Source organism: Musa acuminata, chromosome BXJ1-4, assembly GCF_036884655.1.
Source record: "Musa acuminata AAA Group cultivar baxijiao chromosome BXJ1-4, Cavendish_Baxijiao_AAA, whole genome shotgun sequence".
NCBI classification, from domain to species: Eukaryota; Viridiplantae; Streptophyta; class Magnoliopsida; order Zingiberales; family Musaceae; genus Musa; species Musa acuminata.
The window spans coordinates 34,686,766-34,699,205 of NC_088330.1; the positions used below are offsets into that span (position 1 = coordinate 34,686,766).

General features: G+C 40.5%; 3 protein-coding genes and 1 long non-coding RNA gene across 8 annotated transcripts; 2 read left to right on the forward strand and 2 right to left on the reverse strand.

Annotated features, from left to right (window-relative positions):
- Positions 1-917: 917 nt before the first annotated feature.
- LOC135580735 (uncharacterized) lies at positions 918-2,822 on the forward strand. Of its 5 annotated transcripts, none has more exons than XM_065175992.1 (4): positions 923-1,070; positions 1,998-2,056; positions 2,195-2,365; positions 2,530-2,822. In XM_065175992.1, the coding sequence occupies exon 4, from the start codon at positions 2,548-2,550 to the stop codon at positions 2,719-2,721; it is 174 nt and encodes a 57-aa protein (XP_065032064.1). In that variant the 5' UTR covers positions 923-1,070; positions 1,998-2,056; positions 2,195-2,365; positions 2,530-2,547; the 3' UTR covers positions 2,722-2,822. The 5 variants fall into 5 exon arrangements, with proteins under 5 accessions (XP_065032062.1, XP_065032064.1, XP_065032079.1 ...); XM_065175999.1 differs by lacking the exon at positions 923-1,070 and adding an exon at positions 1,077-1,274; XM_065176007.1 differs by lacking the exon at positions 1,998-2,056 and having other exon boundaries at positions 924-1,070.
- A 758-nt stretch (positions 2,823-3,580) lies between these two features.
- Positions 3,581-5,907, reverse strand: LOC103973825 (mannan endo-1,4-beta-mannosidase 2). Its single transcript, XM_009388524.3, has 5 exons — positions 5,080-5,907; positions 4,817-5,014; positions 4,607-4,729; positions 4,257-4,471; positions 3,581-4,179 (listed from the first exon to the last, which is right to left on the reverse strand). Exons 1-5 carry the CDS (start codon positions 5,446-5,448, stop codon positions 3,774-3,776), a joined length of 1,311 nt encoding a protein of 436 aa, XP_009386799.2. The 5' UTR covers positions 5,449-5,907; the 3' UTR covers positions 3,581-3,773.
- A 1,401-nt stretch (positions 5,908-7,308) lies between these two features.
- LOC135657743 (uncharacterized) lies at positions 7,309-9,543 on the forward strand. The gene is made up of 2 exons (XR_010504998.1): positions 7,309-7,670; positions 7,798-9,543. It is a non-coding gene; the product is annotated as an uncharacterized LOC135657743 (long non-coding RNA).
- On the reverse strand, positions 7,894-8,740 carry LOC135657660 (non-classical arabinogalactan protein 30-like). The gene is made up of 2 exons (XM_065175987.1): positions 8,482-8,740; positions 7,894-8,394 (listed from the first exon to the last, which is right to left on the reverse strand). Exons 1-2 carry the CDS (start codon positions 8,738-8,740, stop codon positions 8,081-8,083), a joined length of 573 nt encoding a protein of 190 aa, XP_065032059.1. The 3' UTR covers positions 7,894-8,080.
- Positions 9,544-12,440: the final 2,897 nt, after the last annotated feature.

The window sequence follows — 12,440 nt, forward strand, 5'->3', positions numbered from 1 at the left end:
ATCAACTTGGTTCCTTGAACCTCGAGTGCTTATCTTATTCATCGCAACTGCTTTTAAATCCATCTCAAGTCGAGGTATTAAAAAGTAGATTTGGGTCATGACTTTGCATAACACAAGTATGTTCGATAGGATCCCTCTAACATTTTTAATAAAAAAATTTAGAAGATTAAAGAATGAGTCTTTTAGGAACACACATAAATGAGCTTTTCTATAACATGTTGAAGTGATCACAATCAATTATAAAAATGATTATGTAAGTTATTTGACCTTTAATAAGCTGTGAGGTATCTTGTGAGCCTAAATGATATTAACATTAGAGCGAGACTTAACTATATGTAATATCTCTTATTGTGAGCCACAATCAATGGACACGTTAATGATTGTTTACAAATCTTATCACCTTGAATTTTAACATAGACACTATATGTAATATCTCTTATTGTTAAAAAAAATTATATCTTTTTCCATTGTCAAATATAAATCATGATACTTTCAAAAAATAATAAATAAAAAAGTTGTTTAATTATTATAATATATATCATTACTAATACAAATATATGAATACGTATGAGTATCAGTGATGTTTGAGTGGAAAGACAAATTGAATCGTTATAAACGAAAAATATATAAATAATTATAAATATATTATTCATTCAAATAAGATATATTAGGATCGTATGATATCGATCAGGACTAGCGAGTTGGCTCGGTCATCGAACCAAATTATTGATGGACTCGGGTCGACTCGCCCATCAATTTCGTAAATTTGATATACTCGTGCAATCCCACCGTCCAGATCAGGACCGGCGAGGTGGCTCAGTCGTCGAACCGGATTTGGACAGACTCAGGTCGACTCATGCGTCGATCACGTAAAAGCGATATAGTCGTACGAGTCAACCCGAGTTTACCGAGTCGACTCAAAATGGTACGCACAAAAATCCAACCCGCTCCAGACGCACCGCGACGACGCCCTAACCTCGTTCCGTTCCTCCCCTGCTAACGCCGCCGCCGCCCGATCCCTTTCACTGCTCATCTTTGCTGTTGCCGCAGGCGGAGCCGCCGCTTCCCTGGTACCCTTCTCCTCTCATCGTCTCTCGTGGCCTCAACTCTCCTCCCTCTCGCGTTCTCTCGTGTCCTCCCCGCTGCTTTTCTCTCCTCACCTCACCTCCCGTCTCCTACCCTACCCTCATAGCTTCCCCTCTCCTGTTCTCGCATCTCGTCCCCGCCGCTGCTTTCGTCGCATGCCTCTCCAAAGGCAGCACTGTCTGTCATACGTACGTCATCAGTCAGCACACAGTACACACAATCTCTCATATGTGTCATTAAGTCTATCAACTCATGCCTTCAGCTATTTGTGTTCTGTTTACATTTACAGAGCGATCGAGGAATGAGAACTTGTAGAAAACTAGGTTAGACAGCATCATGTTGACATTTCCAGATTTGATACACGAGAATAAACTGTGCTTTTCTCTGATTTTTGTATTATCTTGTGATGCTTGCAGTGATCATCATGATGTTCTTAGCAGAGGAATTATACCTTAATAGAGCAAAAATTAATTTTACTTTGTAGATGCTACTGTTGAAGTGGGATTCATTGAGTATAAGGAAAGTCAACAATGTTACAGTTCATAAGTTCAAAGAAACCAAAATATGACATTGATAACTCAAAATTTTCACTTCAGTTATCACCACTATTGTACAAAATTCTTTTAACTAGTATGATAGAAACATCATCATCAATACAATCCTTCTTTTAGCATCATCATTTTTGAGTTCAGATTCTTGAGTGATGGAGAGATCAATTGTCCTATTTTAAACCTGAAAGAAAAAACACAAAACTCTATAAGAGATACTATTATTAAGCTATGCATTCTCTTGTATGAAAAGTGTAATTATTAACGTAAGAACAAACTACGGTTAATAAATCTTAACAAATAAAATATAAATTTTATTGAGTATATGTACATATCTCAAACTTAATTTTGTCTGAATTGCAGGATCTTACGATTCTATGTTCTGTTATCATCCGAGTTTATTGACCCCTTCACGATCCTAGGTAGGAAAGTGAGTTTGATGTAACTTGTAAGGATAGTTATTGTCCTGTTGGTTTGGAGCTGATTAGGCCATTATCATGTGTTCTGCTTTTATCTATACTGTATGCCATTTTGTAACACCCGCATGTAAACAATTACAGAGTCAATGCACACAGCTTTCAAACAAGTAGAGGGGCTGTTTCATTGACTTAAAACCTGGTCGCCTAAGTTCGATGGCTCACCCACGTGCGATGGGTCACCCTCCAAATTCTGTAGAACAACTGGAACTCTTCCAATACCAGAAAATTATGATCTGTTGTGAACCCTCTGCGGTTAGTAAAAATTAATGGATTATAGATATAGTGTTTGATATTTAATCAATATAACATGTTTATGCCTACTTGTTCATGAACATACAAAATTGTCTGTTTCTTGGCTATCAACTGAGGTTTGACCTCGTTCTGAAATTGTGATTTATCTTTGTATGTTTTGCTAGATTACTTTTTCAGAATAGATGGGTAAGGCAAAGCGTGGATCAATATTTATCAGGTTGGTCTCAGCTGCTGGAACTGGATTTTTTTATGTTAAGCGAAAGAATCCTGGGAAGATGACAGAAAAACTCGAGTTCCGCAAGTATGATCCGCGAGTGAACAAGCATGTTCTCTTTACAGAAGCAAAGATGAAGTGAGGTCCTATTTTTCTCTTGATTTTCTGTAAGTGGCACTATATGCTCTGGCTGAATTGCTAAAGACGTGGTGATCTAAAATAATATTTCTGTGATGTTAGTTACCTTTGTCCGTCGATCTTTGCTGGCACAAGAAAAACTCAAGTTCCACAAGTTTGTGCCTTCTGAACTAACTGTTTCTCATTACAAAGGCAAAAGATGAAGTGAGGTCCTAATTTTCTATTTCTATACATAGTGGCAATAATTGCTATGTGGAATTTCTATAAACATGTGATGCTCTAATATAATACCTTTCAATTTAAGTTGCTCATTTTTACTGATCAAACATCAGTGTTTTTGTAGTAAATTGGGTATTTCAGTGGCATGTTGATACTATATTGTTAGCCAATTTAGAGCTCAGAAAAAGGCTCTCTACTGTTATTATTGATAGCCTTTGAGAGACTAAGCTCCAACTCAATTGATAGCTTGCTTTTTCTTCCTGGAATTCTTATAAATATTTGATTGATATCTTTGAAGCAATATCATTTATCTTATAATACAAATCCCACTAATTCATTTTTTTTTGCCAATTTTTTGTCTTTAACTTTGAATTGGATGATAAATTTCAAAGTTACTATCATTTATCCTATGCTGGTCTCATGTTCAAATGTTGATTGAATCTTGCAACATCTAATAGCATATAATTTTTGATGAGTTGATAGTGATCAGAATGTAAGATTTCTTATCTTACACTATGATCAATATACATAATCTTACCTCTACATTTCTTATCTTACACTATAATCAATATACCAAAACAATTTTATTTTGAATCACCCTCTGCCAGCATTATTTATTGACATCCAAATTTCAACTATGACAGCTACTGGATACCATATTGCTATGTATCTTTCATCTTGTTCTCTCCATGGATGGAGTCCCCTCATATGCTACACCAATAATAGGAGTTATATTGACTCCACAAAAAGAATTAATTATATACTTCAGAAACTAAACCTCATCTCCCCCGGTGAGCTCCACTGGAAAGTAGCAGAACAAAAATGGATGCAGGCGTTTTACTCTGCACAGAAGTTCTCAGAGTCCCTCCTCTTCATCCAATCCCTCCCGTGGCTCAGTCTCATCAACCTGCACGACTGCTTCTTTATCAGCCTGTACATGGACGACCTCTCCTCCGGTACGATCCCAAAGTCATCACTGTACTCCTGCATGCCTGCCGCCATGAACTGCCACACCAGAGCACCTGCACCAGCGCCCCCCCTCCTCGCAGATTCGTAGACGACGTCGAAGATGGACTCGTAGAAGACATCGCGGTGGGCGTGATCGAAGTCCCTGCTCTTATCTGACAGGCCAAACTCCGTGAACAGCACAGGTTTCTTGAGCTCCTCCTCGCCATCCTCGATGTGTGAGGTCAGCCACCCGGAGATGTACTTCATCTTCTCTTCGAGCCCTGCACCGACTTGCCTGCACAACCACAAGACGACTCGTTTGCTTTGCCTTGAGAGCGTTGCTCGAAGCATTAACGGGTGTTTGATGCTTACCACTGATCAGGGTAGATGTGGACGGAGGCGAAGTCTATGTCTGAGACTTTGGAGTTTCTGATGAAGTCGGAGCCAAGCGTGCCGAACCATTGTCCGGGATTCACCTTTAGCTTCTCTGGTGAGCTTGCAGGGCCGTAGAATCCCTCCAGTCCTACTGTTAGGAGATGGTTTTTGTCGATCGATTTCACGTATGCTGCCAATTCTTCGATCCAGTCCTGAACAATTTAAAGATTGCAATTACTGAAATCTCGAGTTATTTTATGATGCTGACTGTAGTTTCGATGGAAATCAAAATTCTTTGATTCTGAATTTTCGATGTGTTTTCCATAGAACGTGAAGAACAGACTCACTTGGAGGGTGTCACCAGATGGATCAGACATGCATCGGGGTTCGTTCATGAGTTCCCAAGCGAAAATGGTGGGTTCATCTTTATACTGAATCCCATTCAAGCGGTTCTTCCTTGTCAGTACGGTCTGAAGCAATCAGTCATCTGAAGAGTGTCAAGAAAACCACATCTCGAAGTGTTTTAGATGAATTATTTCCGAGAAAAAAGTTGTCACCTTTAAGTATGTCTTGAAGTGACTTCTAATGGATGGATCGAAGAAGAAGGAATCGTTGGAGGAGCTCAGCCCGATTCCTTCTTCCCATGCCCATTTCACGTACTGAGTCTTTCCTCCATAAGCCTCCAAGTTGTTAGCTAAGCTCAGCAGCAGCCGAATGCCATGCCGTTTTGCTTCCACTATGACTCGATCCAATGCCTGCAACTCGAAGTATCGGCGCGTAAGATCGGGAACAGATGGAGCAGAATGTGGAAGCTCGATACCTGGAAGACGTGTTCGTCGAAATGTCCAAGAGAGACTTGCAGGGCATTGTAGCCGCCATCGTTGAACGCCCAGGTCCTGCAAACCGTGAGCCCCATCTTGGCACCCGCTTGGAACATTGCCTTCACCCTTGGCCTGCTGATCTCCTCCACAGCCTGATCCATCAGCCAGTAGGAGTTCCAACCATTCACGTAGAATGCTTTGCCGTCCATGGTGAACCGAGTGCCGTTCCTTCCCACAAAGCTCATCTCAGGCTCTCTCGCATGGGTGCTCAGATCCAAGGCCAGGTCTCCAAAGGACATGTACACGAGGGCAACACAAGATGCAAGGCCAAGAACTGGGTACAGAGCTCCATTGTTTGCCAGCATCATCCTCGGAGCTGGAACAAGAGCTCCTAACACCAACTGCAGAGCAAGGCAAGGCAGCAACAGCTCCCAGGAATTAATGGGCGTCTTCACTTTGCACTTCGTGAGCAGGTAGAAATGGGGATGGGGGACTGTCTTGCTCAGATCCAAGGAAACCAGAAGGAAAAGGAGTCTTCAGCTCAATCCTTAGTCAACCGTGTGACACAAAGTTCCTCTTTCCTCTTCCCACTTCTTTAAGAGGTTTGCCACTGACTTCTAATACGAAACTAAGGGAAACCGTACCTGACAAGCTTAAGGGGGACTCCATGAAAGAATACTCTTCTCCATAACCAGAGAGTACTCACATGAGAAGCAAGATGAAGGATATCAGTGCACTGCAGCAAGATGAAGGATTGAGATTGTCTCAAGACTTGGAATAGTATTCCTGCTGTTGCCTGCCATTTTGGGAGGGGAGGCTGTCCTTCTCTTTACTGATCATGTCGAAAACCAGTGTTTAGATGGATTGTACAGGTCACTTACATGATCTTTCTTCCAAATCTACTGTCTGGAGCAGATAATTCCATTTGGATTCACTTATTTATTTGCCTGCGCTACACAACAATCATTCTGCAACTGAAATTTTCAGATGCTATTGCTGCTGCAAGGGATGAGTACAAAACAGTGTCAAGTATCTTCTGACCTTTTTTGTGTGCTTCCAAACTGTTCAATCTACTGAAGAACATGACTCTCACAGTCTCATAAATAATCTGAGTCATGGTGAATGCACTACCTTTTGTGTTTATTAGCTATATGCTCCATTTCTGATAGAGACTTACAATGCACTCTGTAAATGCTTATCTGATATTTCCGGAATGATGATGAAGCCATCAATGTTCCACCAATTCAGGCTGATTGTTGACCTTTTCATGGCCTAGTAACTAATGGGTGGTAGGTTGTCATTTATCTTATATGTATGAGAAGGTATGTACAAATCTACTCTGCTCATCAATTGATATTTAAATCAAGCTATTTTCTAGTCAAATCTACACACTATAAAGTCCACTGTGATTTCTTCTACACTAAAGTTTTCAGCATTCTCAGGCTGCAACTTGAAGAACATGCCTGTGTGTATGATTTACTATTTAAAGAATTTGGTTTGCACCATCTCTGACCATTATTTGAAGCTGGAACGCATCCGACATTAATCTCATAGAACTGATGATTCTTCTCTGAGCCTTAGCTAACAGCAACATCATCAGCTGCTTCGCTTGCAGACTGCTAAATGTTGGCTGCATTACTTTGCCACCTGCAGTCTGGTTGTTTGGTGGTGACAGAAGAAACTGATAGGAGAGATTGTTGTCTCTGATCTCCTACCAAGAACATCACAGAACAAGGCAGTAAATTAAGTACTACATCATGATGATCCTTGGCTTAAACCAAGGCAAACAAAGTGCATTTTGGATGAGGAGGAAAAAGGTATTCAGATTGCATAATCCAAGAGATCTTTCACAGCATATCTCATCAACAAATATGGCAACAGAAATATAAGTATCAGATCTAACCAGATGACCAGGGTTAAATGAAGAGTGTTCATTTCAGAAAAGGACATTGATGACTTCTTACAAACATGCCACATGGAGCCAAAACAAGTCCTCCAACTTCAGGACCTACCAGAGAAACATGTTTGGTAGCAGATCACTTTCATTTCCAGTTCATGCATGGGACATGATGATCAAAAGTCTTTGGAGCCATGCATCCTTTTGTTTCCTTTCCTTTTTTTGCAGCTGAATTGAATCCAAATGGATCTAATGAAGACCTCATTATGTATCAAATGATTCCCAGATTTTGCACTGGCCCTCGTGGATAAAAACTTTTTCTTGGGTAAATTCTCAGACATTCTGATTCAAGAAGACAAAGCCACCACAGTAAGTGCTGCAGCTGAGATAAGCTTGTGAGAAGCCCAGGCAATTCCAACTTGGAACCACAATTGTAGTGATGATGAACTTGAACATGTTCTACTGATGAATCACTGAGTTTGGAATCGAATCTGCTGCTGTCGCGTGCCAAAGCTAAAGCTGTAAACTTCTCTGGAGTAAGGATTGGCAACTGAAGAGAACAAACAAAGATACAGCTTTTTTGTGTTGGATACCTTTACATGTCAAGCAAGCATTAGAGGCTGTTATTTGGAGCTCTGCCATGGGCGTGGCAGAATACATATGTCGAGGTGCGTCGCCAGTACAGGTTTCGAGGTTGAACTCTCTTTCTCTCTCTCGTCTCAGTACTTCTCCCTTATCCACATCGGAGTCAATACTATAAATATTTTTAGTGTCGAAAAGATCACATCGAAAATCTATCTAACATCGATTTTTCGTGCAGAGAAGGATAACCCTCGATATTTGTGTAAGTCGGATTCTCCTTGAAGGTGATCACAGAGATTGGGTGATAACACATGATTATGGCAAAAGCCACAAATTCCTCCCACTAAGAACATCAATCTCATTACTTATTTGATTCACCGACACCAACATCAGAAAGCTGAAAGCTACACGCCCCACTTCATCCCACAAACAAGGTACTACTCCACACTAAACCTTTATTCATGGCTATTCTCCTCTCATCAAACGACTACCGTCAGTGCTAGACTAGTAGTGATCGTGCATCAATAGGGGAGATAACACTTGCTCGATTTCACCGGGCCGAACTCGAAGAAGCCTGCGGTGTAGAGAGCAATGGTGTTGTACCCGTCGCTCAGCTTCCTCTCAAACATCAGAGAAGCTCCTGGTCCTTTCAACCCATACCGCCGCGGCACCTGGCACGGGCCTACCGGCGACCACAGCACAAACACCCTGCAGGTGCGCGACAGCGACTTGTACTTCAGTTGTGTCTGCAGGTAGAAGTAGCCATGGGAGTCGGTCCTTCCTTTAGCTGCCCACACCGTGCGCTGGCTGCCGCACTTCAGCAGCACCACCGCACCTGCGACGATGGACGACGCAAGAACAAGAGGTTAGTCGTGCACACTACTGCACCGTCATGTGAAAATGCTAATGAAGGAAACAAAACCTGGAAGAGGGGCGCCATCGACGGCCTTTGAGTAGCGCGGGAGCTTGCACCTGCAGTAGATGACGCCTTCAGCCGCGATGGTGAAGATCGGAGGCGCTGCGGGTGCTATCATCGGCGGCGGAACCGGTGGCAGCGCGACGGGATGTTCCGATGATGGTTTCATCTCCATTTCGGCACCCTTGGCCGCAGGAAAGACGAGGAAAACGCTCAGGAAGAGCGTCACAAGCTGAAGACCTACTAAGCTCTTCAACCAACTCATCTTCTCTGCCGATCGACTTATCTATCTCTTCTTACTGCGTGAACAACATGAAGTGACTCCAAAACCTCAGGCACCAGCATCTGTAGCATGAGGCCTATTTATAGCAGCTACTTGCTGATCTCTCCTGTGCTTTGGGATCGAAGAAGGAGATAGAGAAGAGCAACGTGACTGGCCAGTGAGGGCATAGCTGGCCATGCACGCAAATCTTAGTACGTCGCCTAGGATCGTTTCTTCTCAGAGATCAGCAGGTGGCGAACATTAATTTGCTGCATCTGGAATTGGGCCGCTCCATGTGATCAACGCCATGGGTTGGATTACATCCGTGGATTATACTCTTCCCATGCATGAAACCCTAATCTTGTGCGAGCGTACAACCCGCCAACTGCCTCGTAGGCTGTTCTTGGTGACGTGCAAAGCGGGTCTGTGCGGCGCGAGTTAGACTGCAGGCTGTCTGCTTCGATCAACGCTGGTCCTGTTCTTCCCCGTTGATGCGGCTGCCATGAGCACGGATCCTCCGCTGCACTGGTCATTCTGCTTTAGGATTTGTGTTCTGGATGTGGTCAACGTCACTATGGGCTTCGCGTATCAATTATGAGAGTTCTTGGGAGAGAACATCGAGACACAGAAAAATTAGGATTTGATAGTACTGATAGATTGGATCCAAACAAAGGTCTTGATCGCCATGAAGATCATAAGGAATGGCACATGGCATGGGTGAAGGTTGGATGTGCCAAAACAACTAGAGCAATTAGCAAGCACAATATTTGTATTATTGATTTAATAAATTTTTCTTCTTTTTTCTTTGCCAACTCTTATTTCACCTCGCTCTTCACCAATGCCATTCGCCACTGATGATTCTCGCTACTTGTCACCGCCGTCGATGTCACCCTCTTGACATCATCCTTCGTAGAGGAAGAAGAAGAGGAAGAGAAAAAGAAGAGTTGGAGTAAGAGGGCATTTATGTTCAATTATAAAGTAGTAGTTTAAAAATATTTTAAAAAATTAAAATAAGATTATAAATAGTAAAAAAGAGATTATAATTAATAATCTCCAATAAGTAAAATAATATAATTATATATAAAATTAGGTCATTATTTTCAATTGTAAGTTGAGTTTATTTTTTTACTAATTATTTTCTTGACTTTTTTTCTTATATAAAATTCTAAAACCCTACCAACTATATATTGAGGAATTTTCCTTTTTTTGTTTGATCTAGAAAGAAAGGACAAGTTCACCTCATAATCAACTAAGAAAGACATTTTTAATTGAAAATTGGAGCTTTTTTGGGTTAAAAAAAAGTGAAAATTGCTACTTCTAGTTCCCATCATAGTGAAGTGGCTTGTAGATCTCTGAATCTACTGATCCCAATCTACAACTGAAGGTTTGCAAGAGAAAAAGGGCTATAAATGATCATATTGCATCATCAAGCCACATGGTGGGTACACATTTTGATGCATCATGGCATGCATTTATTACCCATGCAAGTTTGTATTTGTGAAGGCTTCATCCATTGTCAAAGGTTCTTAGTTAGATGTAGAGTGGTGCAATCAACTTGAATCAGTGAAGGGTACATATTATCTCATTGGTTTCACTGATCATCTAAATACTCTTTCACAGCTTTATCCTTATTGGTAAAAGATGAAGCAGGTTGGAAACATGTTTGTGATTCCTTATGATTGAGAATTCAGCATTAACAGGAGGATGATACAGTCCATGCAAGGAAATCAAAGAAGGCATCCACTGGAAACAGTATTCACAGCTTATGAGAAGTATAATAGCAAGCATAGATGTCTCATGAAGCGTTGTGTTCACCAGGAATTAATCAAACACATCACACATTTATTTCAAGGAAATTGCTCATCTCATGACACCCTACTTTAGTCTCTTAACTACATGTTGAAGAATATTTAAGTTATTAGAAATTAAATGAATTTACCATGATAAACTTGAGCTTAAGCATCTTAATATAACGATTTATAGTTCAAATGCTTTAATGCATAAAGAAAATGGAGAAGGAAGAAAGCAATATATTAGGTTTTTAGGTAGCAACTATTTTCTAAAAATCGAAATGATCCAAAGGAAAAATTATTGACAATGAAATTTAGAAACACGACGTATTTTATGGAGTTCTTTTTTTTCCTCTCTATCTTCTAGTAAGGCAAAGGAATCAGATTATGTGTTGTGTCGATGGCTTTTGTTATCGGTTCGATCATTTTTTTACGAACCGACCTAATGAGGTCACTGTTAACTTTGTTGATGTCTCATTCATGAGTAATTCTTTTTTACTCTTGTCTTTTATCTTGATTATCAATTCTAATATCAATTGTTATCTAGTTGGTTGAGAGTCAAATCCAAACCAAAGTCTGCCGACAAAAATGTAGTCAATTTTGCCAGCTCCCATGACAAATGCACTCATCAATCATCTCACTGATGCAGTACATTAACGAGCAATGCCAGGCATTTTCCACATCTTCCAAACACTCCCTCATCTTCTTTACCTTTCTTATCTTTGAGAGCCATCATTGGATGAACTGAGAAGATAGAGATCCTTGTTTTCTAGTTTGATTACATCCCAATGTTTCTCTACATATTATAAGGTTGCAGGTTTACAGTGGCCTTAAAAGAGAGTTTTTGTCACAACATGATGAGCAGTTCCATATATAAATAGTGTTTACAGCCTTCATAATACTGAACAGTTATAAATCAAGAACTATGATGAATCATGGGTTATAAATCAAGTCTCGTAATTCTTTACAGAAGCAGACAATTTTCTTGCTGTTGTTGAGCTACAAGAACTAAACATATCAATTCTTGTTCACATGCATTTTGCTTGCTTGTCTGCAGGAGAACTGCTCACAGCTAATGAAATGGTCCTTTTCCATTATTTCCTGCCACTTTGCTTTGGTACAGAGCCATTTCTTGTCATTTTAACTAAAGCCTCATAATCTCTGAGCAGGTGAATATTAATGCTATTAGTGCATTCCATTGCCCTCATATCAACCTCAATGCTGCAGCATGCAGTCAATGTCATCCCACATCAGTCACATTCTTTTTCTTGTGTTTATCTTCATGCATCATCCTGACCCTGTCAAAGGCTAAAATCTTGAACAGGAAAGTTGACATTGTAAAGCGACAAGTCCGAGTTGTGGCCACTAGATTCCTTGAAACTGGAAGCAAAGGAAGAGAAGAAAGTGAAGGAACAAGGAAGAAGAAGAGTTGTTGTGAAGTATTGCTCCTCATAGTAATGTCTCTTCAAGATTTCAGTCAGCTATCACAACCCAAAAATACGGTGTAGCGTATGGAAAAACCTACGAGAGTAGGTATAAATGCATGGAAACTAAGGGGAGACGAGCATTTCTATGCATGATCATGGCCAATGTTCCATTTCCTTTGCAAATGAGTTGGTCTAGTCCGCAAGTGTTCTTCTTCTGTCCTAATTGCACGTGATTATATCTAATCTAAGAAACTTTTTATAGTAGGCTTTAGCCTTTATAGTAAAGGTTATATCTAATCCAAGACATCATAATTGTATGATGATGATATGTTGATCACATGACATAGAGATGTCGACTATCGAACATGAAAAAGTCAATCATATTAACTTTTTCGCTCTATTATTAAATATCCTTTTCACATATTATCATATACTAATCCTAAAATGACTCGAACCGGCATGTTTATCTGACTTGAAAGCTGGTGA

Bases quoted from the DNA above. Each gene is read 5' to 3' on its own strand.
- LOC135657660 (XM_065175987.1), bottom strand. From the start codon at position 8,740: ATGAGTTGGTTGAAGAGCTTAGTAGGTCTTCAGCTTGTGACGCTCTTC. The intron at 8,395-8,481 runs GTTTTGTTTCCT...CCATCGTCGCAG, and splicing joins CGATGGCGCCCCTCTTCCAG to GTGCGGTGGTGCTGCTGAAG.
- LOC103973825 (XM_009388524.3), bottom strand. From the start codon at position 5,448: ATGATGCTGGCAAACAATGGAGCTCTGTACCCAGTTCTTGGCCTTGCA. The intron at 5,015-5,079 runs GTATCGAGCTTC...TTCGAGTTGCAG, and splicing joins TCGACGAACACGTCTTCCAG to GCATTGGATCGAGTCATAGT. The intron at 4,180-4,256 runs GTAAGCATCAAA...GTGGTTGTGCAG, and splicing joins CACATCTACCCTGATCAGTG to GCAAGTCGGTGCAGGGCTCG.
- LOC135580735 (XM_065175990.1), top strand. From the start codon at position 2,548: ATGGGTAAGGCAAAGCGTGGATCAATATTTATCAGGTTGGTCTCAGCT.